General features: G+C 51.6%; 2 protein-coding genes across 2 annotated transcripts; one reads left to right on the top strand and one right to left on the bottom strand.

Moving 5' to 3' along the window:
- Positions 1–3846: 3846 nt before the first annotated feature.
- RBM5 (RNA binding motif protein 5) lies at positions 3847–18880 on the bottom strand. The gene is made up of 24 exons (XM_084214835.1): positions 18741–18880; positions 18194–18638; positions 17849–18004; positions 15834–15903; positions 15287–15360; positions 12919–13002; positions 12432–12492; positions 12209–12274; positions 11901–12061; positions 10772–10869; positions 10200–10287; positions 9893–9970; positions 9727–9799; positions 9129–9214; positions 8732–8810; positions 8382–8473; positions 7673–7837; positions 7055–7201; positions 6904–6975; positions 5991–6170; positions 5705–5779; positions 5167–5264; positions 4951–5080; positions 3847–4499 (listed from the first exon to the last, which is right to left on the bottom strand). The coding sequence occupies exons 1-24, from the start codon at positions 18755–18757 to the stop codon at positions 4374–4376; spliced, it is 2721 nt and encodes a 906-aa protein (XP_084070961.1). The 5' UTR covers positions 18758–18880; the 3' UTR covers positions 3847–4373.
- A 1329-nt stretch (positions 18881–20209) lies between these two features.
- Positions 20210–24589, top strand: PARP3 (poly(ADP-ribose) polymerase family member 3). Its single transcript, XM_084214206.1, has 11 exons — positions 20210–20254; positions 20780–21017; positions 21215–21340; positions 21744–21935; positions 22296–22431; positions 22667–22893; positions 23032–23181; positions 23331–23408; positions 23647–23824; positions 24040–24186; positions 24300–24589. The coding sequence occupies exons 2-11, from the start codon at positions 20835–20837 to the stop codon at positions 24467–24469; spliced, it is 1587 nt and encodes a 528-aa protein (XP_084070332.1). The 5' UTR covers positions 20210–20254; positions 20780–20834; the 3' UTR covers positions 24470–24589.
- Positions 24590–25424: the final 835 nt, after the last annotated feature.

Genomic DNA, 25424 nt, shown 5'->3' with positions numbered 1-25424 from the left:
ACAGCATGAGCTGCCTGGACAGGGGATAAGCCTGCTGGATGTAGCCACAGGTCCCAGGCTCCAGGATCCCAGCCCCCATCTGTTTTTAGTTTTTTACAACAAGAGCCCCCACACTCCACCCCCCAGGGATGCAAATTGTGTCCCTTTTGCTGCAGATGGCGAGTCAATTAAAACCATCCATTTTTTCCACCCCAGCAGAGAAACCTGGACCATGCAGTTCCTGAGCCAAAACAGGTCAAAACAGCATCTGAGTAGCCAAGGGATAAGGGACACACCTCGCCTTCCTCACCCACCCTGGTGCTGTGGGGCTGGGGAGGAGGTGTCCAGGATGACATGGCCACTGGTCTAGGGCCACAGGTGTTCCATGCCAAGGGGCAGGAGGGGTGCTGGTGTAGTGAGGACCTGGAGCAGGGTGCTCACACCCTTCCCAACCCCCTTTATCTGTGCGCCCTCCCCCTCAGCTGTGCTTTTCCTGCCCTTTGAGCATCCCAAACAGGCAGGCTGCCAGGGTGCCACAGCAGTAGCCATGGTGTGCCAGCAGGATGCTGCACCATGGCCCTGCCCATCCTCTCACCAGAGCCCCACAGCTGAAACCACAGCCAGGTGGTTGTGGGGCATCTGGGTTAAATAGGGAAAACTGTTCCAGGGCAATTCCAAAGTAGTTAGGACACAGTAGCTCAGGAGAGGATGGACCAACATGGTGGGGAAGAGAAAGGGAAGCAGCCTTGTTAAATCCAGGGTGGTACAGTGGGGAAAGGCACTGGAGAGGAGCACACACATGGACACACAGGTGCATAACCTCACCCATGTCTGTGCCCCCTGCCTCAGCTCTCCCATGGCAGCAAACACCACCTCTCCCTTCAGATGCCCCTTTGGCACCAGGATACAAACCCCATGGAGCTGTAGGTGCCTGGCTTTGAATGACACTCAGCATGAGCACAGCCCATGGTCCCAGTTCTCTCCATGCCTGTCCTGCTGGGCACAGGAGGCTTTTTTTCAGGGAGAATGCAGGAAAGCTGACCCGATCCACACAGAGCCCTGGGGCCTCTGGCAGCCCCAAACACAAGGATGTGTTCCTGCATGCAAGCAGAATTTCAGTGATAGTGCAGGAGAGCCAGGCAGGCCTGGGGCTGGCCATGCAGAGTGCTGGGCTCAGCCATGGGTTGGTAACTCCAGCGATTAAGGAACACTCAGGAGGAAAGCTGTTCACACTGATGGTTTGGCTGCTTTCCCCGCTTCAATTAGCACGCAGGAGCTCCAAAGGCCTCCCGGAAAGCCAGGGCATAGCAGGCTTGGGAGTTTTAATATTAATAATGTTGAAAGCTAGCCAGAAAAATCCCAAACTTTGTAACTAGCAAAGGCCGCCCCAGCAGGGGCGGCCTTAGATTCTGCATATTGTAGGTGCTGGAAGGAGCTGCAGGCCTGTTGGAGCCAATGCCCTAAAAGTCACCCTGCAGCTGCCCTGTGCCTGCAGCCCCTGGCTGCAGTCCTGCTCCCATGTAACTATTGCCCATGGCAAAGGGCACAGGGTCCCTTTGAGTGTCCCCCCTTCCTTCCTAGCCTGGGGTCTCCACCTGCTCTGGGTGGAGACTTTTACTTTTCCATTGTTAGCCAGAGAGAGACCTTGCGGCTGCTCAGCCTTAGGGAAACCGAAGTGTAGGAGCGCAGCGAAGCTCTGCCCATCCAGGAACTGAGCTGCATCTCCTCCAGCCCAGCTACACAAGCCTCTGTCCAGTATGCTATGTCCCTCTGCATTCCTGGTGGGACCAGCTTCAGCCCCCCAGCACTTTGACAATGGCCCAGCACCTTTTTGGGGCATCCTGGCTCAGGCTCAGCTGCTCAGCCCCAGTGGGAGTGGCGCACTGGCAGCCCTGCAAGCCATGCCCAAGGCAGCTCCCCCCTTGCTCCGAGGGGGATCCTGCCTTGTCAGTGCACACTTCTGGGGCTGGCCCCATCCCAGGGCTTTTCCTCCCACCCCCAGAGGTCGGTCCCCGGGGAGGCAGGGACACCATGTTCCTCTGAAGGCTGTGGGCCACAGTGCATTCAGTCACGAACAGCCGCACTGTGCTGCCTAAATTGGAGGCGCGGGTGCTGGCAGGCAGTGGTGCCTCCATGCCCTGCTCCAGCGCCTGCCATGGGGTTCAGGGGCCTGCCTGGGAGTGGGGGGGGTGCAAACCCCCCTTCCCCCAGCTTCTCTTGTTCCCTGGACACCCAGCAGCAGTGCCTTAACCCAGGAATGGGGGCTTTAACCAACCTATCAAGAGCAGGTGGCTGCAAGCCCAGGACCCCAATAAAGCCTTGCCGCAGGAAGGGACCCTGCTTTGGGCATCCCCTTCTAGCAGTTATCCCCAGCAGCAGATCCCTGTGCCCCCGTGGCATGCTCCTGGCTCCCCACTGCAACTGTTCTGCAGGAGGTACCAGCTGGGGCTGGCTCAGCTCCAGGCACGGGAGCAGCCCTTGGCTGCAGCAAGGAAGGAGTGAATCTGACAGAACACTGCCGTGCCCACTGCAGGCCCTCCCCCCGTGCCCGCAGCATCACCCCTCGTCAGGAGGATGCATTGGGACAGGGATCGATGGGCTGGGAAGAAGCTGAGCTACACAAATGCACTTTATCGATCCATCGAACCCACCTGCTGGGAAACAACCCCCCCCCATTTACAGCCCAGAGCAGCAAAGCACTTCTGTGGGGCCAGCCGGGACACACAGGGAGTGGGGGGAGGCTGCCAAAGGCACACGGGGCCCCATCGCAGTGCAGCAGGGCTGCCTTCCCTGTCACGGCCCTGGGGGGAAGCTGGGGCAGGGAGCCGTCACTTTTAGGTTGTTTCAGCCACCCGGCTTCCTCTGTGGAGCCGAAGAGGGAATGTCACTCGCTAGGGAGAAGCCCTGGAGCTCCAGCGATGCTCGGCAGCCCAGCACAGACTGTCAAGCTGGGCCACTCCTGCCACCTGGTGGAAGGGCCCGGCCACTCCGGCAGGGTCCCCAAGCCCTGCGGTCCCGCTCCTGATTCAGGGGTGGGGGCAATCCCCAGCTCCCCTCATCCCAAGCCAGGCACCCCTCAAAAATCAGGGAGCAGCCTGACAGTGCAACAGGGGCACAGGTGCAGCTGCAGCAGCCAGCAAAGCAGGATTCACCCATTCAAAAAACAGCCAGAAGATGCTGGCCTTGACCCTCAGAAGGGCTCTGCACCAAGCTCGAATGGTGAAGCTGCTCCTGCTTCATCCTACCCCTTCCTATACCCACCTGGACAGTAGGAAAGCCCACTGCTGGCTCAGCTTTTTGTGGAGGCTGAGCGAGACCCACAGCCAACAGCATCAGCAAAGGCAGAGCTCAGGGCTGAGAGGGACTCTGATTATCCTGGCTCTTGTGAAGAGGAATGTGAACAAGGCACAGCACAGGCAGAGAACAGACAGGCAGTAATGGAACAGCTGCAGGACACCTCTGGGGAACCTTGTCCTCCCACGACCCAGATGGCAGCTCCCCACAGCATCGAGGCAGCCCAGAAGCCGAGGTGGAGCAAACGAACCTCCCCAGAGGTGCCACACATGACCCCCCCTCCCTGCTCACCAAAGGGCCAGCAGGTAACACCCACGGCTCCTGAGCAAGTGCACACACTGCTGCTGCACCTCTCCTGCTCCTACAGTGAATGGCAAGAAGGGCTACAGAGAGATCTGATGCTGCACCAGCCACCATCCATGCTGGAGCTGTGATAAAGATGCTGAGAACAAGGCACAGCACAGGGATGAAAGGAGGGAGGCGAGTGGAGAACTGCATGGAATGGAGACTCCAAGGATGAAGTCTCATCAAGGAAGAAGCAGAATGACAGAAAGGACAAGTAGCATTGGCAACTTAATTCTTCATTCACCCACTGAGAAACAGAAATAGGATAATTTTTGGATGTATTTCATTTGGAAATGAGCCAAATTGGCAACTAGAATCAAAGTCTTCAAAAAGTCTATACAAAGATGTATCATACAAAATGTACAGGAAAATTCTCCAAAAAAAACACAGACAATACAACAAAAGGAGAGCAGAGACAGTTTGAAAGCACAGCTAACAGGTCCTGCTGCTGCTCCAGGGGGCAGGAGCGGCACCTGGACAACATGCTAGAACACAGAATAATACATTACACTATATACACGACCATATAAAGATCAGCCATCCCCTTTGGTCTAACCAGGAGCTCTCCAGCATGAAGTTGAGTCAGTTCAAACAATCTGCTCATGGAAGTGTTTGTTACATGCTGAGCAGGGAACAGCGTCCAAGGGAATGAAATGGTCAACTCTAAACCAAAGCCAGGATACAGCCAGGTCACCAAGGCTACGGAGTTTAACAGTCAGTTCTTGCTAACAAGAAGTGCTTTGCAGGCAGAGGGGTCACTCCATCTCCGTGAAGCGAGCGAACATGGCTTTCCGCACAGCGTCTTTGTATGAATCCGCCGTGGAGACGCCATAGGAGCTGCCCTTGGCTCCCAAGCCAGCTCCTCTCATTCGTACCTGGGCCTGCAAGGGAAGAGACACACTACAGCTCTACAGCAAGTGGCCAAACCACCACGAGTGCACCACCAAAAATCCCATCAATTCACCCAGCTTCCCAAGCTTCCCTGGGGATCTCTATGGCCATAAATACCACCATGGACACCGAGAGACTGGAGCACACGTAATACCCCACATCTCACATTATGGCCCCAGTCCAGCTGTGCAGAACAGCTCCTAACAGCACAAGCTGGAGCACAGGCAAGGTCAGGAAAGGCAACAACTGGAGTGAGGCACAGCCATGCCTCTGCTTCAGCATCCAATGGGACAAACATGAGCAGGGGCCAACATAAATAGAGACAGCTTTGCAATGGCTGGCAGTTTATTCCTTCAGAGCTTTCAGCAGCAAGTGCTTCTGGTTAAACAAGAAAAAAACCAAGGCACCAAACTTCTCAAGGAGACATCCCTCTTCACTTACCTCAATGGGTGCTGTGATGCCCTGGCATTTCCTTCCCAAGCCCGAACCTTCCCTCCAGCCCATGGCCTGCAGCATCTTGTTCCCAATATTACTGTTGTCAAGGCCATCTTTGGTGGGCTGCTCGTAATTCCTGCAGGAAGAAGAGAAGAGTTAACAAGCCACCCCCACTGCTCATGGTGCACTGAGGCAGCTGCTGAGGAGCTTTCAGATACGTACACTGTGCCTGCATCGTAGACCTTCTTGCGCTTGGGCTCCGGCGGCTCAGGGATGCCGTACTTTTCCCGCCTCTCAGCTGCTCTGTCTCTGTATTTCATCTACACAAAGCAACTACAGTTAGCATGGATTTCAAGACAGTTTTTTTCAACTTTGAGTTATGGGAATCAGATGAATGCCTGGCTACTACAGAATGCTGTAGACTGCAGCCCACTAATTCTAGCACCACAAACAGCAAAGCCAAAGACTCAAGTCTCTCGAGCACCATGTGAACCAGCACTGGGGCAGGAAGAGACTTGCAGGTTTCTAGTCCCAGTCTGGCAGCCCTGAGCTAGAGGTGGAATGAATCTTCTGTGCTAAGCCAGATCTGTGGGACATGGGACACTTCTCTCCATCTAACAGGGCAGCTCTGAACCTTGACTGGAAAAGGGGTTGGCTTACAAGGATTATCTGGAGTGACGTATGTCAGGATAAGGAGAGCTCAACAGATCACCTGGACAGGTTTTCTATTAGCTACTCATCTGCTCATCTCAACACTGACCTCTCTCTCACGCAGCTCCAAGGCTTCAAGTTCCTGCTCGGAAAGCTTTGATCTCCTATAGATATCCATGTTTTGCTGAAACAAGAAGAGAGATTCACTTTAACAACATGAAATACACAACAGTTCTTCTTAAATGAAGTAGCTGACTTTTGGGAAAGCAAAAATCCACCTGCAGATTTCTGCTTTAAGAAAATTAGTTTTCCAAACAGCAACATGCCTCATGGTTTTGGTTTACAAACCTAATTATGACAAGCCCAGTATTTTCCTCACTACATAGTATAACTACCTTGTGCAAGTCAGACAGCTGCTGGTGACGAATCAGAGCATCTTTGTTTGGGAACTGCCTTCTACACAGCAGACAAGCCATCTTCTTCCAGTCAGTCAGTTTCTCCTCCTCATTCTCCATTCTTTCCAGCAAGTCCTCATCATTATCGCTGTCACCACTGTAGGCAGCCACAAGGCCACGCTGAAAAGCAAAGACAGCATTAGGGGAGTGCAACAGTGCCACAGTTCAGAGAGCACAAAGCGGGAACAAAGGCTGCAGATGTGTATCACAGGAGGAACAGCATGCTCCCATTACTAAGGATGAAATCACAGAATGCCTGAGGTTGGATAGGACCACTGGAGGCCATCCAGTCCAACCCTCCCGATTAAGCAAGGTCCGCCCCTAGCACATACTGCTTGGGACTGTGTCCTGATGACCTCTGAGTATCTCTAGGAAAACAGACTCCAGAGTCTCTCTAGGAAACCTTCCAGTGCTCAGTCACTCTCACAGTGCTAGCTCTTTTTCTCATGTTCCCCTGGGTCGTGGATTCCTAAGGGCTGGCCTTGGCAGTGAAGACTGAAACAAAGGTGTTAAGTAGTTCAACCTTCTCTGCCACCTCTGTTACAGGGTCCCTCTTCTATTAAGTACTGGGCCCAACTTTGAAGTACTGCAAAACAAGTACATACCACAGCAGCTGCAAGACAGTTCCCATTAGCCAAACAATACTTCTAAGTACAGCCTATGTAGAAACCTCAAAACCCCAAATGAGCTCAAGGCTAAGAAGAATCCCAGCTGTCCTCAGTGTATCTCAGTCACCCAACCTATTGCACTTGCACCACACCCCTGCAATCCTCAGCACCACTTTTTACAGGTAATGCCATGGAAATCCAGGTTTGAAAGCAAGTACTGGCTAGAGCTCCTCTACCATACTCACCTTTAGTGGATTTTCATCGTCCCCATTTTTCAACACTTCTGGCAAGATCTGCTGCCGCTCAGACAGAGCTCCCTGCATGAGACAAGAATGCCATGAGCACAGAGCTCTCTGTCACAGGAACCCTACCACACACCACTGCCAGCACCTTCACCTTTTTCTCAAAGAGGGCAAAGCCTGCATCTGCAGCTGCTGACTCCTTCCGCTCCTCCTCCCTGGTACTCAGTGGCTGGAAGCTATTCTTGAAGTTCTCCTTCTGCTTGTTTAAACTCTTTGCCCAGCGCTCCATGTCTTTAGCAATCTGAAATGCAGAGTGGTTTGCTCACACAGCTCCTCTCAAAGCTATCAATCTCTTATGACACCCATTCAATCTCACATGCAGTTTCAGAACAAGTCAACCCACTACCTTTTATTTTTAAACCACAGAACACTGGATGCAGTGCAGGTGTTTCCCTGTATACAGCGTTCAAAGATAACAAAGCTTGCTGCTTTTACTGTACAAACCCTTCTTATCAAGATAATCCTCTATGTGATGGCTCAGTTATACTCCCACTGATCCTGGCAGGATTCCATAAGCACTCCTCCTATGCAGAGCTTATTTCTGCACTGAAGCCTTGGCAACTCTACCTCTCCTCAGCCCCCCGCAGTGCCTGCAAATTGAAGGCATGCACCCCACTGAACAACCTAAGATTTCCTTTCTCATGAGAAAGGAGAAATATCCCGTTCCACAGAGAAGACTTTATCCCAGTTATGATCCCATTCTGTCTTTTACCTGTTGGGCTGTTTTACTTTTAGGCTTCTCTTTCTTCTCTTTCACTTCTTTGGTGGTGGTTGTGGTAGCTGTCTGTTGGTATGTGACGCCTTCTGCTGCAGGCATGTAGGTCTCCTTTTCGCCATCCCAGTACAGGTACTGCTGGGTTAAGGCATTGTAGTAATACTGCCAGAGGAAAGGAGAAGCAGACAGTTAAACACCTCACACAAGCTCAATGTCCACGGGAAAACCCAAACAAGCTGATTCACACTACTGCGCCACACGGGAAGGCGTTTTGTAGAGTCCAAACAAGTTTTGGAGACTCCACAGAGGAGTCAAAAGGCAGGAAAGTGGCTGAAGCCTCTGTCCCCAAACACAGGTGGTTCTGCCTAACAGCACTATGGAGAATCTTTTGCTTCTCCCAAGAGATGACCCACCAGAGCCCAGAGCTGGGTGCACTTTGCTGGGCACTCCGCAAAGAAATAGCTCAGTTACAGTGGCTGTGACAAGTGCTAATCCTATATGGGCCAAATGTGGAGGAAAATTAAGGAAAAGGAGAGAAAAATGCAGGGCTATACCAGAGGGAAATCAAGTCCCAGCCCTATACACACTGCTGAGAGTTATCTGCAACATTTGGTATGTTGTGCACTTCAAATGTCACTTGTATGATGAGAGATAGGAAACTAATGGACCTTAACAGTTAAGACATGTGGGAAGAACTTGTGTTTACCTGGGAATTAGGATCATAGTAGAGCCCTGTTATAGGATCATAATAATATCCTGAAGATTCATCATATTGGTAGGTGGAAGTATCAGGGACAGCTGTAAAAAAATTAAAGCGTGGGACATGGTCGTTCCAGACGAATTCAGACAGGTATCTTTCTACATTTCAGGTAAAATTCGGAGATTACAGCAGCCACAACGGCAGACACGTCTGTAAAGGGCTCTTAATCACCCATGCAGCCAACGCTCTCCAGGGGCAGCTTCACCATGACAGGGTGATGGAGCACTTGGCCAAAGCTGAGTTTTATTGCTACAGTGGCAGAAACCTGTCCCCAGGAGCAGCTCCCAAGCACTTACCGTACTTGGTTCCAGGCACTACGCCAGTCGGAGGAGCTGCCTGCGCCTGAGTGCTAGTGGTAGGTGGTGCTGATTGTGTCTGAAAAAAACCCAAACCACAAACCTCAATTAGAAAATCTGTCACCAAGAAAACAAGGACAGCGAGCCAAGGCGTGAGCAGTGCACCCTACGCGTACGACAGCTAACTCCTCCTCACCAGCATGCCTGGCACTCACCTTTAGCAAAGAACAAAACCATCCCAGAGAAGAAATGGCAGGTGACTTATGGCCACAAGCACTGTGACTAACCCACAGACACTCAGAAGCTTTGCTGTACCACCCACTTAAAAAATCAAAGGCTACAGGTAAGCCACATATCCCAGGTTTTGAAAGCAAGGACTCATCAGGGCTGTAATTACCGGAGAGTCAGGTGAGTTTGTCTGCTGATTATACAGCTGAGGACTCTGGGACACGACTGCAGCTGTTGTTGTAGTGACTGGAGCTCCTGCCAAAAGAGAGCAGCAACGCATAAGCGAACTAATTTGTAAAACTACTGCATCCTAGGGCTAAAAATTACTTTGTTTATAGCTTCAGCTACTAATTCCAGCTCCAGCAGCCAAAGAAGGCAATAAACGTTCTAAAGGAGATAGATACACAGTGGGTATCTTCTATCCAGACAAGGAATAGTTTCCTTTTCAGGAGGAAACATTCTGCTCCCAAAGTCAGCAATTCCTGCCCTCTACAGCTCTTAGTGCTGAACATTTGCTAGAGCTGCTTACACCACTAGCATAAGTTCAATGCCTTTGTCAATAGTTTGAAACAAAGGCTTTTCTCTCATCTTGCATGAGAGACTCCACTTCAACAAATATGCTACAGTTCTCTAGTAATGGATCCTCATTCAGACATCCTGAGAGCAAAATGAACCAAGTCTTCTGCACAGCAAAACAACAAAAACAGGCATTACTACTGCAAAATTATAATTACAAACAACTGCTTCTAAGATGCTGGAAGCACTACCTGATATGGTAGCTGTGTCTGTGTCCAACACTCCTCCTTGATTTTGGTAGTACTGCTGATAATCCTGGGAATACTGTAAAGGGAAATGAATGACAACAAGAGGTGAGTAATCTGCATACCCGAATTATGACAACCTACTGCTTAGAGCACCATCTCTACTACTAACCTGAGCATACTGTGAGTATCCATCCTGTCCTGACTGGAGATAGCTGTAGTCAAGGGTGCTGCCCTCTCCAGTCTGTGGCTGAAATTCAAGAAGGTTATATTTGTCAGGGACAGGTAAACAACTTTATAAAATAATTTCATGCACCCCACTGCCTAGGCTCCAAACTGATTGTGTGTGGACCAGATCTGTCACAGCTGAATCTGCCATCAAACAACTGAACCAAGCAGGTGGCCAGGAGGGCAATTACATGGTCTGCATTTTAATTTTCAGGAAAGCAGGACTGTGAGTAACAGTCTCCAAATCATACCTGAGTGGATGACCACTGAGCTGCAGCAATGGCTGTACTTGCCACAGAGAAGGCGCTGACTCTGTTACCGTCTGGGAGAAGCAGGTCTCTGCAATCACAAAAATCAGGCACCTAAGTATGCTTTTTACTGAACTGTCTCCCTATGCAAGGAGGTGGAGTCTGCCCTCACACATGGATTTCTTGGCAGTTATAAAACATTTGGAATGTAATGAATGAGCCAAAACATTGCTTGGCAAGTAAAGGAACTTCAGGTTCATTGTTGTGGAGTCAGTAACAAGTCAGAAGGTGTCCAAGGAAACAAATGTGCGGTGCACACAAACGGTTACAGTGTTATCTTCAAAGGACAGAGGCAGGGGTGTGGGGAGCACTGCTTAGACTATCCTGGTTTGCAGTGAAAAGTAGGATGCATGCAACACAAGTGATTTATAGGAAGCAAAACTTTGGAGTTAGAATAAGCTTAATAAAAGCGTGGGTTACAAGAAGAAACCATCCAATATAAAAGGAAGGGATAGGTATGTGAATAAAAAAAAAAAGCAAAACCCAAAAATGCAATTGACTGCTATCACACTCACTTTCTGGCACTCTTTGCAAAGTCAACACCAATTGTTTTGCCATCAATTTTTAATGGCGGCTGAAGACTTTGTAAAATCTGTAGCAGTTGAGAAGCATCCTACAACAAAAAAATACTCATTATTATGAAGGGCAGTTTACTGAGTGGGATTCAGAAGTCCCCCAAACTCCACCTTTTCATGCAGAGCCACTGAAAAGAAGTAAAGATGTAAAAACACCTCCATCTCCTCCCAATTCACACATGCAGAAGAGCACAGTGAGACTCCTAACAGCCCATGTAAAAATAATGAGCCTTTCCCTGGGTCACATAGTATTAAATACGTTCCAGAAGCTTAGCTTCACCAAGACACAAAGTACTCCAAATGGGACAATAGCAAAAACTGAGACTGGGCACCTGTTTTAATCCAACCACCTTTCCTCTGATTAAAGCAGGTCCAAACAGATCACACTGCTGCTCGAGTTTGATGTACTGACTCAATGAATCATTCAGGTTGGAAAGGACCTTTAAAATCATCGAGTCCAATGGTTAACCCAGCCACCACCACACCACATCCCTCAGAGTCACATCCAGGAACAGAGATTCACTGCCCTTAATGGATCCCACGCCAGCATAGGACCTCCCTGAAACTTAGGAGGCGTTTCTCATAGCTCTGCAATTTCCTGTGTTTCAATTTATGGCTGCTCCCTACCATCCTCTCCTTATATATCCTTGACCATTTTTCTGTCCTTACACCCTCCTACTGGATGCTGCTAAGAAGAGCAACATCTGCCTCCTCCTCTCTTCTCAAGGTGGAAGAAGTTTAACTCTATGCACATGTTCCCAAAATGTATGCCCCAGATCTTAGAATCTGTCAACAAAGTATGATCCCACAGCAATACTTCTGCAATCAAAGCACAAAGCTAGGCTGCAATCCAGAACAGAACTCTGCTACCAAAATAGACTTTCAACGTGCTCCCAACATCCCACCACCTTTCAAACTGCAGCTACATATTATCAGCTTTGACACACTGCATCCATCAACAATCCTTGAAAGGGGACAGTCCTTCAGACAGCTCAGGGCTCTATATGCTGCAAGGGAGAGAAGGAGGTTAACCAGCTGTTTCTCTCCAGAACAGCAGTAAAGTCCTCACCATGGCAGAAGACAGCTGCACAAACGCAAAGCCTCTGTTCTGCTGAGTCTGCTTGTCTTTGATAAGACGAATATTATTGACTGCCAGAGATGCATATGGAGACAAGGCAGTCATGATGGATTCCACTACTGTGTGAGGAGCAATGTTTCGAAGAATGATGGCTGAGGAGAAAAAGGATGACATTAGCAGTGCACATCATGGCTTTGCAGAGTGTTTCATGTCCTTCAGCTGGCAGGCTGAGGTACAGAAAGGATTTTTAGTATGTGTGTTTACATTTCACATTCTAGAGTAAGTCAAAGATCACTTACTATCACAGTAATAATCCACAGACTGAACGGCTTCTGCTGCCCCAGGTGGTACCTCCTGTTCTGAATCTTCACATGAAGAGAAAATATTTCAGTCAGGACATGATTCATTCACTTCAAGCTCAGTATTTCATAAGCCAGTCTAGAACCTACACGGAACTCTGGTTCCTACATAGGCCAGAAAGTTTCCCACAAACTGAACATGAAAGAGATGATGGTAACGTACCAAATTTGTCCGCTCCACAGCGGAAGCATTTTAGCCTCCTTCTGAAGTTGTAAAGGCAGCACTGTGACAAACAAGAGAAGCCCAGTAAGAACTTGGGTAGTTTTAATAACTCTGCATTTGCTGTACACTAACAAAACCCAGACATTCATACAAAGTAACGCAACTAAGCTAAACCCACCAGAATAATCCAGAACGTCAAAAGCCACCTTTATCTGCACTACAGCTGCTTTTCAGAACATCCCAGCTACTTTCTCCCTAGTCACCCCAAATTAGGTATTTTAACTGTGTAGTCTTTGGCTTACAATCCCAAGCATAGTCACAAGATAGTCACTAAAAGCAGTGTTAGAAGGGAGCACATGCTGGGGAATAATTTAACTTCATGGGGAGCAGGAGCAGGTTTGATTTAGGTGTCACTTTTTAAAAAACAACTGAGCAAGTGGTGAGCTCTAGAGCAAGACAAACGCTCACGCAGAAACATGTGTTGTACCTTGTTGCAGAGCCAATCCTCAAATTTAGGCCTTGGGTTGCTGTAGTGCATTGCAATCTGCTTCCCCTGGATCACCAGCTTTTTCTGCAAAAAAAGTGGTTTCAATTATTCCTGCATCAAGACACACATGTCCATTTTCCCATGGCAGAGCACCCTTCGGAGGAATCAGTGCTCCTGAATTAAATGGACAACATATGGGGAGGATGTGGAGGACAACCACCGCCACCTACACCCTGCCCATCCAATCCTGCAGAGAGGAGGACGAGGGCAGTAAGAGAATGGGATGTGGAGCAAAGATAAACAGAATCAGGGAGGGTAGAAAAAGCTGCCAAACACTAAACGCTGACATGGAACCAGAAAGTGTCTCGAAGGAGACAGAGTCCTAATCTGCTGCATTCAGATTAACACATTTTTTAGGAGTCTCTTTGCCCCCACATTTCTATTCACTTCTGGTATAGCACTGAGAGACTTTTTAAACATGTCCTTAGGTGACTGCTTCACTTCGTCCCCTACTCCAAACACCCCAGACCTTTTAACCACATTTGGATTTACTTTTCCAAGCACACTTCAGAAGTGTCCCCTTGAAAATACAGTAATTCCTCCCAAAGGGACCCTGCTTAGACTTCTTGAAGGCTGGATTACAAGTGCCATCAACTGAAACATAACTCAAGTGTGGTTTCATTTGACTACTGCATCAGTTCAATTGGAAGCCTGCACAAGAGGTTTGTGTTCTTCATTCAGGCAAGAGCTCTCCAAAATGAGTAACTAGACTGCACGTGAAGCTTCTCCAGGGGTAGGAAAAGTTCATAATGCTTTCAGCATGTCCTCTCACTCTGAATTCAGAGGAGTTAGGAATCTACAGCTATTAAGAAGCCTTGACTCTCGGCCTCACGCTTTGCCAAGCGTGGGTATGCAGAATGACCTTTCAAAATATGGCTCTCAACATATTTTGGTCAAACAGGTGGAAGCACATGTGCGGAAGTGCATATTAGAGGCCACACCCCAGACACTGCAAGGGCAGAACCATTTTTATAGCAGGTTGGCTTTCTGCAGAGGTACCAGTGTCAGGACCAGTGGCTTTTCTGATAACAGGGTCTGACACAGATGTAGCACGTAGCATGAATAAGGCTCTCACATTCTGCACGACTGAACAGGGCAAAGCCATTGCTCCTACCGGCAGGAGGGAGGGTTGGAGGGCCCAGCACTCACTGGACGTGCACACATAGAAACAAGGCTGCTGGCATAGTTGCAATACATCGTTCTGTCATCTAACAGTCAGCAACCCGGCTGCTGGGGACAGGCTATGTTTTCCCTACTACTAAGGTGGTTGCTTACTGGAGTGAATTTGAGTATATTTCAATAAATTATGCATCAGTACAGCTTTGTATATATTAAAAAATATTAATTTCTCAAAATATGCTCAGCAATAATTTGTTGGTATTTAGCCACACACCCTACTGAGCAGCAAATCAGGAAAACAGAATATGAAAGCTGCTCTCTGGCAGGGGATCTCACCATAGTGTGGGACATATGAAACACTATTCCAGCACGAGGCATATGACAACTTCCATCTGCTGGAAGTGCCATGAATCCCATGATGGTGCCTTTTCTTTATTATAACATCAACAGAGCAGAAAAACAGTCATAATGTTGTCATAGGACTGCTGCATCAAATATTCAGGTGCACGAAAAAATCCGTGATTTGAACTTTGCTCGCTTCGAGAGTATTTTTAAGTTCTGTTGTTAAAATAGGTTATGAATACCCAGAAAAGTAGCAAAAGCAAGTGAAACTGTTTGCAGTGCTACAGTAAAATCTCACAGGAAAACAAACCAGAAGATTCTTACTGCATTTTGGCTCCTTATCAAGTCATAGTAACAAAAAAGCCAAAATACAGAGCCTAACAGATGTGAGATCTCACCATCTGCCTAATGTAGCTGAAATTATGTTTTTTTCTCTAGAAGAGCCAGTTCCCCCTCTTTAACTGGGGTAACAGATAATTGCCAAGAACTGACACTTCTCTTTCAGGGTTAATACCAATGCAACACAGAGATGTGGTGCTTTCTCTGACAACAGAGAACGAAATATCAAGTGGAAATAAGCTAGGATTTTTTAACGAATACTAGCCAATTAAATGGAAACCAAGTAATTTAAAACAATGGCACCTTTTACCAAAGTGAAACTTTCACTCCTAATTTTATCTTCTCTGTTAGAAATTTTAATATATACAAAGCTTTTATTCTTTAAATCACTGTTATGGAACAAACCACTCCTTCCACCTCTATTTTTTTTCCTTTTTTTTTTTTTCTCGTTAAACTGTACAGACTTGTTCCATTTTCAGGAATATCTAGACTTGGTGAGTGAAGCAACCTGATTGGCTTCCATCCAGCTGGTAGCATCTTGAAAGTGATAAAACTCCACGAAGGCGAAACCACGGCTTACACCTAGAGACAGCATTCAGATATAGACGGGATACTTGTGTTAGTCAGTTCCTTTAAAACAGGTGAATCTCTCTCCAACTGCTTCATTACTTCATGACAAAGCAGCTTTACAAATGCGACGTCAACTGCTGGGATCTGTTCGTTATTTTGCCATGGCAAGGAACCAAGCTGCCTTAACTGGCTACATTTCACTCGATCTGAATCCATGTTTAAGGGTAACCATGCAACACACTACATACTATTAAATGGGTTTACACTATTATTACTTACCAATACCTGTTAACAAAACCCCCTGTAGACAGACTTCTTTTAACATGTTGACCAGCTATCTAAGTCTTCCAAAAAGCCACATTCCTTAGCCATGGCAAACCTTTTTTTTTTTATTGCATGTGCTTGCAGTTTGGGGACAATTCTGGATACTCTTTTGGGCTGGGGAAGAGGAAGGCGATGTCAAAAACTGGATTAAGAGCTCTCACCTGTCTTTCTTTTCATCAGCCTCACGTCTGCAGGCTGAGGACCTTCAAAGGACTCAATAAGCTCACGAATCTGCAGGAGATTTTGATGCAACAGTTAAAATTTTCATAGCAGCTTGGCAGACAGAAGTCACAGAAACCACCTACCTTGCAGTACCATGAAAGAGATACACAAAACAATGTTTTCAACGCTATCTTGAAGACAAAGAAAACATTTACTGAGAGCCCAACAGGGGACTGCTGAGCATCAAAGTCCACATCATCTTTTGCTACACGCTAAACCAACTGTAATCCTCACTCAGGACACTGAATCATCCACAACCTCAATCCCTACGATTGTGTGTTCTCAGATTATTTGGTCAGTATTTGGCAAAGACCATGCGTGATTCCAAGATTTTAAAAAGAACACTGCTGGTATCCCTCCCCCTGCATATGTCTAGAAACCCTTTGCTCCTAGCAATGAAAAACAGGAAGCTTGCACTGCAAGGCTCCATGATGAATGCATTCCTAATCCTCATGCTAAATACCTCACCCTCTAGCTGACTCCCATCGGTTTTTCAAAATAAAGTAGATTTGTGAAGAACGTGTCATCCCAGAAAAAGCTAAGGAAATGTCAGTTCTTCTGGTGTAACAAAGCTGCTGTGGCACAGGCAGCCTCAGCCACTGTGCAGAGGCATGGAGGAAAAACAAACACTAATGAATTTTTTTAAATCTAGAGCAGAAGACAACGTTTTTCAGAAGCTTTCACAGAATTCAAACTACATCACATGCAACAGGGCTGCTCAGCAGAATCAAAACTTATCTAAAGCTGCCCATTTATACACTGACTGGAAATAATATCAGAGATGCAAGCTAATTTTTCTTACAAAAAATGTAGAAAAAAATATGAGAACTGTGTACACAATCAGAAGTAATGTTAAGAATTCAACTCTACATTCCAAGATGCACTGTCTACACTCTGAGTCCAGAACTAAACATTCCTATAAATTATGCTACATTTATTGCACAGCTGTACAGCTACGCCATTATCACAGAAACAAGAACTGTTCTAAAGTGTTCTGTGTAATGTCTGACTGGTCTGTCTCATTTGTATGCAGGAACCTACACTTGATTTCAAACACTCCTGAAAATGCTACAGCAGTATACGGTGATTAGGAACCCTCAGCATCAGGAGGGTAACAAATAATAAACGAAAAAGCAAAGGAAAAAAAAATCTGCATTGCAGAAATGGTGCAAATGTATTCTCTGTGTTAGCAATTAAGGCATATACACATCGAAGGCAGAGGCGGAGTCTTGACCAAAAACAAAGTGGGATAGCTCAGCTTTTACCCCTCAAATAACACTTATATGCTTACAGCTTGGCAAGCAAAACAACCCAGTAAGAAAAAAAAACCCTAAAAAGTAACCATAGATAAGAAAACCTTAAAGCTTTAACATCATTTTAATAAATACGTCAGACAAGCAAGCACCAAGCTCGTTAGTACTTGCTCCCTCAGCTCGGCAGCAGCCATTTTGACTCCCACAGCTGTGCCCACACAAAGCAGCTCTGTGCGGGGCTGTGCTCGGCTAAGGAGCTCAGTGACTGTGTGTGACCCCATCGGTCACAAGTTCTGGCCTCGATAAAGACCAGAAAAACTGGTGATTGTCACCTCTTTGTCTCTGTCCCCCTCCCCGCTCCCTGCAGTGGGGCGAAGCAGCAGAAAAAAAATCTGCCTCTCCCCTCGCATACAGAAAACCAGCAAGGAGCAGATAGTTTAAAATCCACTCTTAGGGAAAGCATCCGTGAAAAAAACGAGCATTCACAGCTCGTTCCGTCTGAAAGGGACTGATTAACATTGAACTGACCTCTGTTACTTAACACTGGGAGTTTAAATGCTTTCAGAACTCAAAATGGCAGCGCGACAGCGCTGGAGAGGGGCCACCATGATGCAGCGCGCAACAAAATGGCAGCAACCGCAACCGCCCCGGCACGGCCCTGCGCGGGGGCAAGGCAGGCACAGCCCTGCCCGGCTACTCACATCGTTCTCCGTAACCGTGATGGGGAGCCCACGCAACATGATGGTCTTGCTTTCTTTTTCATCGTTAATATCGTTCCTGTAGTCGTGCTCGCCGTAGTCGCCATCGGAATGGTACCCGTCCTCCGATTTGTCGCTGTTCCTGCGCTCCCGCTCCCTCTGGAAGCCAGCGCCCAGCGTTAGCACCGCGATTTCCCGCAGCGTGTCCCCAGCGTGCCACACGAACGGACGGTGACACCGACACCGCCCGCCGGCCCGCGGCTGCTCCCCACGGCCCCGGGCAGCGCTCAGGATCCAACCCGCTCCCGGTGCCCTCCGCCCCGCAGTGCCGGCCCCGGCCCCGCTCACCTCGGGGCTATCGTAATCGCGGCTGTCGTAGTCTCTATCATAGTCTCGGCTATCGCGACTATCGTAGTCTCGGCAATCCCGACTATCGTAGTCCCGGCAATCGTAGTCTCGGCTGTCCCGGCTGTCGTAGTCGCGGCAATCTCGGCTGTCGTAGTCTCGGCAATCGCGGCTGTCGCGACTGTCGTAGTCCCGGCACACTCGGCTGTCTCGACTGTCGTAGTCCCGACTGTCGTAGTCGCGGCAGTCTCGGCTATCGCGGCTGTCGTAGTCTCGGCTGTCGTAGTCTCGGCTGTCGTAGTCGCGATAGTCATCATAGCGGTCACCGCGGCGCTCCTCACTGGACCTCTTGTAGTCATCCCTCCGCCGGCTGCGGGACTCCCGCTCGTCGCGGTCCTCCCTCTCTACGATGGAGCCGTAGCGGCCGCTCCGCTCCGTCCGGCTCACCCTGCAGGGCACAGCGGGCCGAGCTCAGAGCGTGAAGCCCCGCCGCGACCCCCACCACTGGCCGCCTCCTCCCGTCTCCCCTCGCCCTCCCGCCGCCGCTCACCGCTTATCGGAGCCCATGCCGCCGCTCAGGATCCGCAGGCACCCGGCACAGCACGATCCGGCAGCACACGCCGAGCACACCCGCACAGTCCCTCTCACTGCCTCGCCACAAAATGGCGCCTAAGGGACCGCCCGTCTTCTACCCAGCAGCCACCTCGCGCCCCGACTGGAAGCTTCCAATCGGGGCGCAGGCGCAGCGGCCGCGCGGCACGCCGGGAAATGTAGTTGGGGGCGCTGCCGCCATTAAGGGCTCTGCGGCCCGGCCTCCCCCCCTCATGGGAGCGGGATGCTCAGCGCCCGGCCAGCTTGAGTCTGGACACTGCCAGGAATGGGGCAGCCGCAACTGCTCTGGGAAAAAGGTCCCCGTGCCTCGTCACAGTGCATTTCTTCCTCATGTCCAATCCAAAACTGCTGTCAGTTTAAAGCAGTTATCCCTTGTGCTAACACCATGTGCCCCATCCAAAGCCCCTCTCCAGCCGACTTGGAGCCCATTTAGGCATCGGAAGGGGCTCTTAAGTTCCCTCTGGAGTCATATCGTCTCCACAGTGAGGAGCCCCAGCTCCTTCTCCCCCCCCGTCAATAGCTAAATAGTTGTCATGGCTTACCATCCCTTTGGGGAGCCCCTGCCTCAGTTAAAAGTGAATAATTTCCGCCCCCAAGGGAGGACGCGGGGCTGTACCCCTGCCTGCACTGCTTGGGCTCATATGGCCAAGCCCAGGAGCTGCAAAGCCAACCAGACTTTGGCCCCAGCAACGTCGTCCTCTCCATATTGCCAGCACCAAGGGCCCCTCTGCCCCTTCCCGTGACACCAGCACAGCCCCTGCTCCTGCACAGCTGCTCCTGCCTGTACCCGGACCCTTCGGAGCACGGCAGCAGCGGGCAGAGGCTGCTGAGAACCCTTCAAACCACATTCAAATGCAGTCAGGTTCTCCTCACTGCCTGACCCTTAGCCCCGAGAGTTTGCTTGGGACCCAATAAAAGATATTTGACACTCCATCTTTATTTTTTTTCATGACAGTTTTGTTAGTCTAAGAGCATGGCGGAGTGGGGCTGGCTGGAGAGCAGGGTGGGGTCAGGGTCACACCTCATCCAGGGACTGCTTGGCAGAGCAGGCAGTGCAGACAGACGGCAGTACAGGCAGTGCAGGCAGACAAACAGACAGTGCAGGCAGACAGTGCAGGCAATACAGACAGGCAGTACAGGCAGACAGTACAAGCAGTGCAGACAGACAGGCAGTACAGGCAGTACAGACAGACAGCAGTACAGGCAGTGCAGACAGGCAGTACAGACAGACAGGCAGGACAGGCAGTGCAGGCAGTGCAGACAGACAGGCAGACAGGCAGTGGAGTGGAGCAGCAGGCAGCTCTGTCACAGGGTGCATGCGCTACCCGGAGGCGTCACAGCTGTTTCCGCTGTCATCCCTGGGCGTTGCCTAAGGAAAAAGTTTCTCGTCTGGGCAGGCTGCCCGGCCAGCCTGAAGGCTCTCGGCAGCTCCTCGGCAGGCAGCAGGAGTAGGTAGGACACGGCTGCTGCCCGTACCTCTGTCCCCACTGCTGTCCTCCTCAGCTGGGACTGGCAGGAGCACAGCAGACAGGGGCTGTCTGAGCCTTCTCCTGCCCAAATCAAAGCATTTCACTGGTCTTGAGAGCAAGTGGGGGATGCATTTCATGTCTGGTGGTGTGTGGTTGCATTGTTTCCCCTCTTGCATGTCCCTGGGGGCACAGAGCTGGCCGAGCCTTGGGGACACACTCCTGTGGATTGGGGGTTCCTGGTGAGGGGAGGTGGGGGCACAGCTCCCCTGTGCTCCCCCTCAGCTCTGTGTCACTGGGCTCTTTCCACTTTGGGGTCTCTCAAGGGCTGAAGGGTGCTGAGAGGCTCTTCCACCCACCCTGAACACAGGGACAGTTTATGGGCTGAGGTCCCATCCCCTCCTCAAGCCCTGCTGAGGGCTGAAGGCAAAGGGGAAGCAAGGCACAGCCCTCTGGACTTTCCCAGAAGGGCAACATGGCATCTCTCACCTCTCCCTCTGCTGTCTCCAAGGATTTTTCTGGGGGATTAAGGCTGCGCTGACCCGTGGCAGCGGGGGGGCTCAGTCATGGCTTCCAAGCGTCCAGCTTCTTCCTCGAAGCAGCCAGACAGCAGGGAAAAGAAACCGAAAGTGGAAGAGGAAGAGGACACCTGGAGCTCCACCTTGGCAACCCTGAAAACTGCTCCCAAGGAGAAGCCGCCCGCCAAAATTGATGGGCTGTGCCCCCTGAGCTCAGCACTGGGTGCCCGGGTGAGAGCAGGGCTGAGCTGCTCAGAGGGGCAGGGGTGGGAGGGTTGAGGCAGTCTCAGACCAGCCCCTGCCCTGGTGACACAGGGTCAGCCCCAATTTTCCTTGCAGACCCTGTGTGCTCCCACTGGGACATTTCTGCCCTCTTTGATACCCCAAACGCTCCCAGGTGCCAGCCCAGGCCATGTCACTCGCTATAGGTCTATGAGGACTATGACTGCACCCTGAACCAGACCAACATCAGTGCCAACAACAACAAGTTCTACATCATCCAGCTCCTGGAGCACGATGGTGCCTACAGTGTCTGGAGCCGCTGGGGCCGCGTGGTGAGTCCCCCCGGGCATCGCTCATCCCCTGCACCTCAGCTGTCCTCACCATGCCTTCAGAGCCCCAAAAATTGAGGGTGAGCCTGGTGGTCCCTGGTCCCAAAGCAAGCACCCAAGAGTCCTGCTATAGCACTTTGATGGGGTGGCTTCAAGGAGTTTTCCCCACACAACATAGTCAGTGTCTGGGGCACGTGGCACTTGTCCCTGCAGTGAATGTGAGTGTGACAGCCCAACAAGGAGTCCTGGGGTGTCTTCCTGAGCTGGTGGCTCAGCACATTCCTGCTCACTGCCCCACAGCCTTGCTATCACAGCCCCCCTTGTTCCTGCCTGCCTGCTTCCACTGGCATGGGGCTGGTGGAGCAGGGATGCAGGGGAGGTCCTGACCACTGCTGTCCACTGCCAGGGAGAGGCAGGCCAGTCCAAGCTCATGCCCTGTGCCTCCCTGGAGGCTGCCAAGAAGGACTTTGAGAAGAAGTTTCGAGAGAAGACCAAGAACAGCTGGGCAACAAGGGAGAACTTTGTTGCCCACCCAGGGAAGTACACGCTCATTGAGGTGCAGCCAGGAGCTGGGCAGGAGGTGGAGGCTACACTCAGGGTGAGTACTGAGAGGTTGTCACCATGGTGGGATGGTCCTCATTGCACTCCTGGCCCACTGAACACGAGGACATCCAAGAGGGTCAGCAGGATGGGATGGGTTTTGAGGGGGGTTTGGGTGCTTGCTGAAGCATCTTGCTGGCAGAGATTTGGGGCTAATGGGTTAAAATGGAGTGGGAGGGCAGGGCATCCTGAATGAGAAACATGGCCTTGTGGATGGCATCAGCCATGGAAAGGGGAGGCAGCACCTGCCCATTGCTCTGCTGCCCCAGGACCAGGCTCTCCTCACAGAGGTGGGCAGCCCAGGTGCCGTGCTCCCACAGCCCCCTGCAGGCCCACAGCTGATGTGGTGTGTCTGCAGGTGGATGCCGTGGATGGGGACAAGGTGTGCAAGCAGCGGGTGCTGCCCTGCACCTTGGACAGAGCCACCCAGGACCTGGTGTCCCTCATCTTCAGCAGTGACATGTTCCGGGATGCCATGCAGACCATGAATATCGGTAGGAGGTGGTGGTTGATGGCTGGCATGGGCTCTGTCTGGGGGTGCAGGTGGGGAGGTGAATGCAGCACAGATGCTGATGGATTTTAGAGCATCCCCTCTGATATCCTGGCACCTGATGGGACTGTGGACACCCCATGCTGGGTGCCCACACTTGCCCATGGTGATACTGGAGGTTCTTGGAGGTAGCTGCAGGGTGAGTGGGGTGGAGGGGTTCACCTTGTCCTCCCCTGTAGACGTGAAAAAGATGCCTCTGGGGAAGCTGAGCAAGCAGCAGATCGCGAGGGGCTTTGAGGCACTGGAGGAGCTGGAGGCAGCGCTGAGGGAGCAGCCCCCCCAGGCCACTCGCCTGGAGGAACTCTCCTCACGCTTCTACACCATCGTCCCACACAACTTTGGACGGGCACGGCCACCCACCATCAACTCCCCTGACCTGCTGCGTGCCAAGAAGGACATGCTGCTGGTGAGATGCCAGAGCACACAGTGCCTGACATCCCTTCCTGGTGGGCCATGAGCTGCTGGCAGGAGGCTGGGCTTGCCCTGGGCCCCGGCACAGTGCCCAGCACTGGTGCTGAGGATGTCCCTGCTCTGTCCCTGCCAGGTGCTGGCTGACATTGAGCTTGCGCAGAGCCTGCAGGCACAGAAAGAGAAGGAGGAGGTGGAGAAAGAAGTTGCCCATCCACTGGATCAGGATTACGCCCTGCTCTGCTGCCAGCTCTCCCTGCTTGATCCAGCTTCCCGGGAATACCAGGTGCTGCTTGTGCTACAGTGTCCCATAATGGGAAACAATTTTGTCAGGCCTGTGGGCACCCCAAAGGTTCCTACTGTCCCAGGGGGACTGTGGGCATTGCTGAGATAGCTGCCTGGAGTGACACAGCTTTTTTGCCTCCCCCTTGGCAGCTGATCCAGACCTATGTGACGCAGACTGGGCACAAACTCCACATCCTCAACATCTGGCAGGTGGCCCGAGAAGGCGAGGTGAGGAGGAGGTGATTCTTCCATGTCACAGTGGGGAAGCTATGGTTGCACCCCAGGATTGCTTTAGGGCTTCTCCACCCAGGAGGGGATTCAGCCCAGCTGGCCAGGGCTGAATGGGCCAGTCTCCTGCCCCTCCAGCCAGGCACTGGGGCTGGACTGGGGAGATGGGTGGCAGTCCTCCACCCCTGGGCACCCATGTGTCCCTCTGTGGACAGCCTTTAGCTCTGCATCTCTCCAGGATGAGCGTTTCAAGGCCCATGACCTGCTGGAGCACCGGCGCCTGCTGTGGCACGGCACCAACGTGGCGGTGGTGGCGGCTATCCTGAGGAGCGGGCTGCGCATCATGCCCCACTCCGGCGGGCGCGTGGGCAAGGGCATCTACTTTGCCTCTGAGAACAGCAAATCAGCCTGCTATGGTGAGGCTCCTGGGATGGGCTGGGCTGCTTGTGATGCCCACAGGGTCAGTGTGAGCCTGGCTGCCTTTGCATACCCCCTGCCAGGCAGCTGTGGGCTTGCCAAGCCCCTTCCCTGCCATGGCAATTGGTCCCTGCGGTCCAGTGTGGCCTGGGCACAACCAGATGGGAGTACCAGAGATGGTGCTATCATTCCCATCCCTTTTCTCCCATGGCAGTGGGCCGTACATCTAAGAATGTTGGCATCATGTTCCTGACGGAGGTGGCCCTGGGCAAGCCCTACCGCATCACCTGTGATGACCCCACGCTGTGTCAGCCACCTGCTGGCTATGACAGTGTCCTGGCCTGTGGCCGGACAGAGCCAGGTGAGCTGTGGGCAGGAGGGCTGTGGCAGCTCTGGGGCTGTGGTGCACACAGGGCAGGGGGGAGAGAGACTGCATCTCGGGTTTCATGTGGTGCTGGGTGTCTTCTGGCCCAGATCCTGCGCAGGATGAGGAGGTGCTGCTGGATGGCAAGAAGGTGCTGGTGTGCCAGGGCAAGCCCATCCCCATGCCTGCCTACAAGGACTCCTCCTTCAGCCAGAGCGAGTACCTCATCTACAAGGAAAGCCAGTGCCGGATCCGCTACCTTGTCCAGCTCCGCTTCTGAGGGTGCCTGGGAGCACCATGGCCCTGGCCCAGCACCAGGAGGTGACACCCATCAGCCCAGAGCACAGTGATCTGGACTCTCTGGCCACCCCCCCTGGGGCTTGGCAAGGGACAGGCTGGCATGGGGACTGAGCTTGCTTTGACTGTCAATAAAAGCACTGTGCCTTGCGCCGGGTGCTGCTCTCGCTTTCCTGCCCAGCAAGGTGGGTGTGCTGTAGGGAAGGGTGTCAGTGGGTCCCTGAAGGGATGGCATGGGTGGCTCATGAGGGGCTGAAGCCTTCAGATGAAAGCTGGCATCTTTGAGAACCAGCTGCTCTCATCACCTTAGCAAGGCACACGGCTCATGCCCAGCCTGTGGCATCAGAGCTGCAGAGGATGAGCAAGATCTGCTGCCCTGCCTGGGCATGGAGGATTTCATCCATCCTTCCGGAGGGTGAGTGCCTGCCCTCCCTCTAGTGCCATGCCTCATGCCATGTCTGCTGTCCTGCCCCAGCCTGGCACCCATGCCAAGCCCTCCTCTTGCTCACGTGTGCCCCTTTGAGCACATGTCCGGGTGCTCAGGCTGCCAGAGAAGGGCAACTCCCACCTGTGTTACCCTGATGCCCCTGGGTATCAGCTACCCTGTGATACCCTGTGCCAGTGGAGATGATTTGCTGCAGACCTGCCTGTAGCTCTGTCCCCTGAGCCCAAGGAACTTGAGGGCTGAGGTTTTCCTTGGAAGGACCAGTCCTGGTGCAGTGGGTGGCCATTCTGGGGGGACACAGGGCTCAGGAACCCCAATCCCCCCTTCCTGAGCCCCTGCCGGCTGCTAGGACCCAGCAGCTGTCCCTGTGGGACTGCCACGGGTGCAGGCAGTGCAGGCAGTGCCGGGAGTGACAGCTGGTGCCATCCGCAGCTGGCAGGCTGCAGGCAAACAGGATGACGAGCGGTGACGGGAGCGGGGAAGGGCGAGCGTG

The sequence above is a fragment of the Fringilla coelebs genome (assembly GCF_963513975.1).
Source record: "Fringilla coelebs genome assembly, chromosome: 13".
Lineage (NCBI taxonomy): Eukaryota > Metazoa > Chordata > Aves > Passeriformes > Fringillidae > Fringilla > Fringilla coelebs.
The sequence above is the reverse complement of the archived record's forward strand: the minus strand, read 5'-3'. Positions and strand labels throughout refer to the sequence as shown.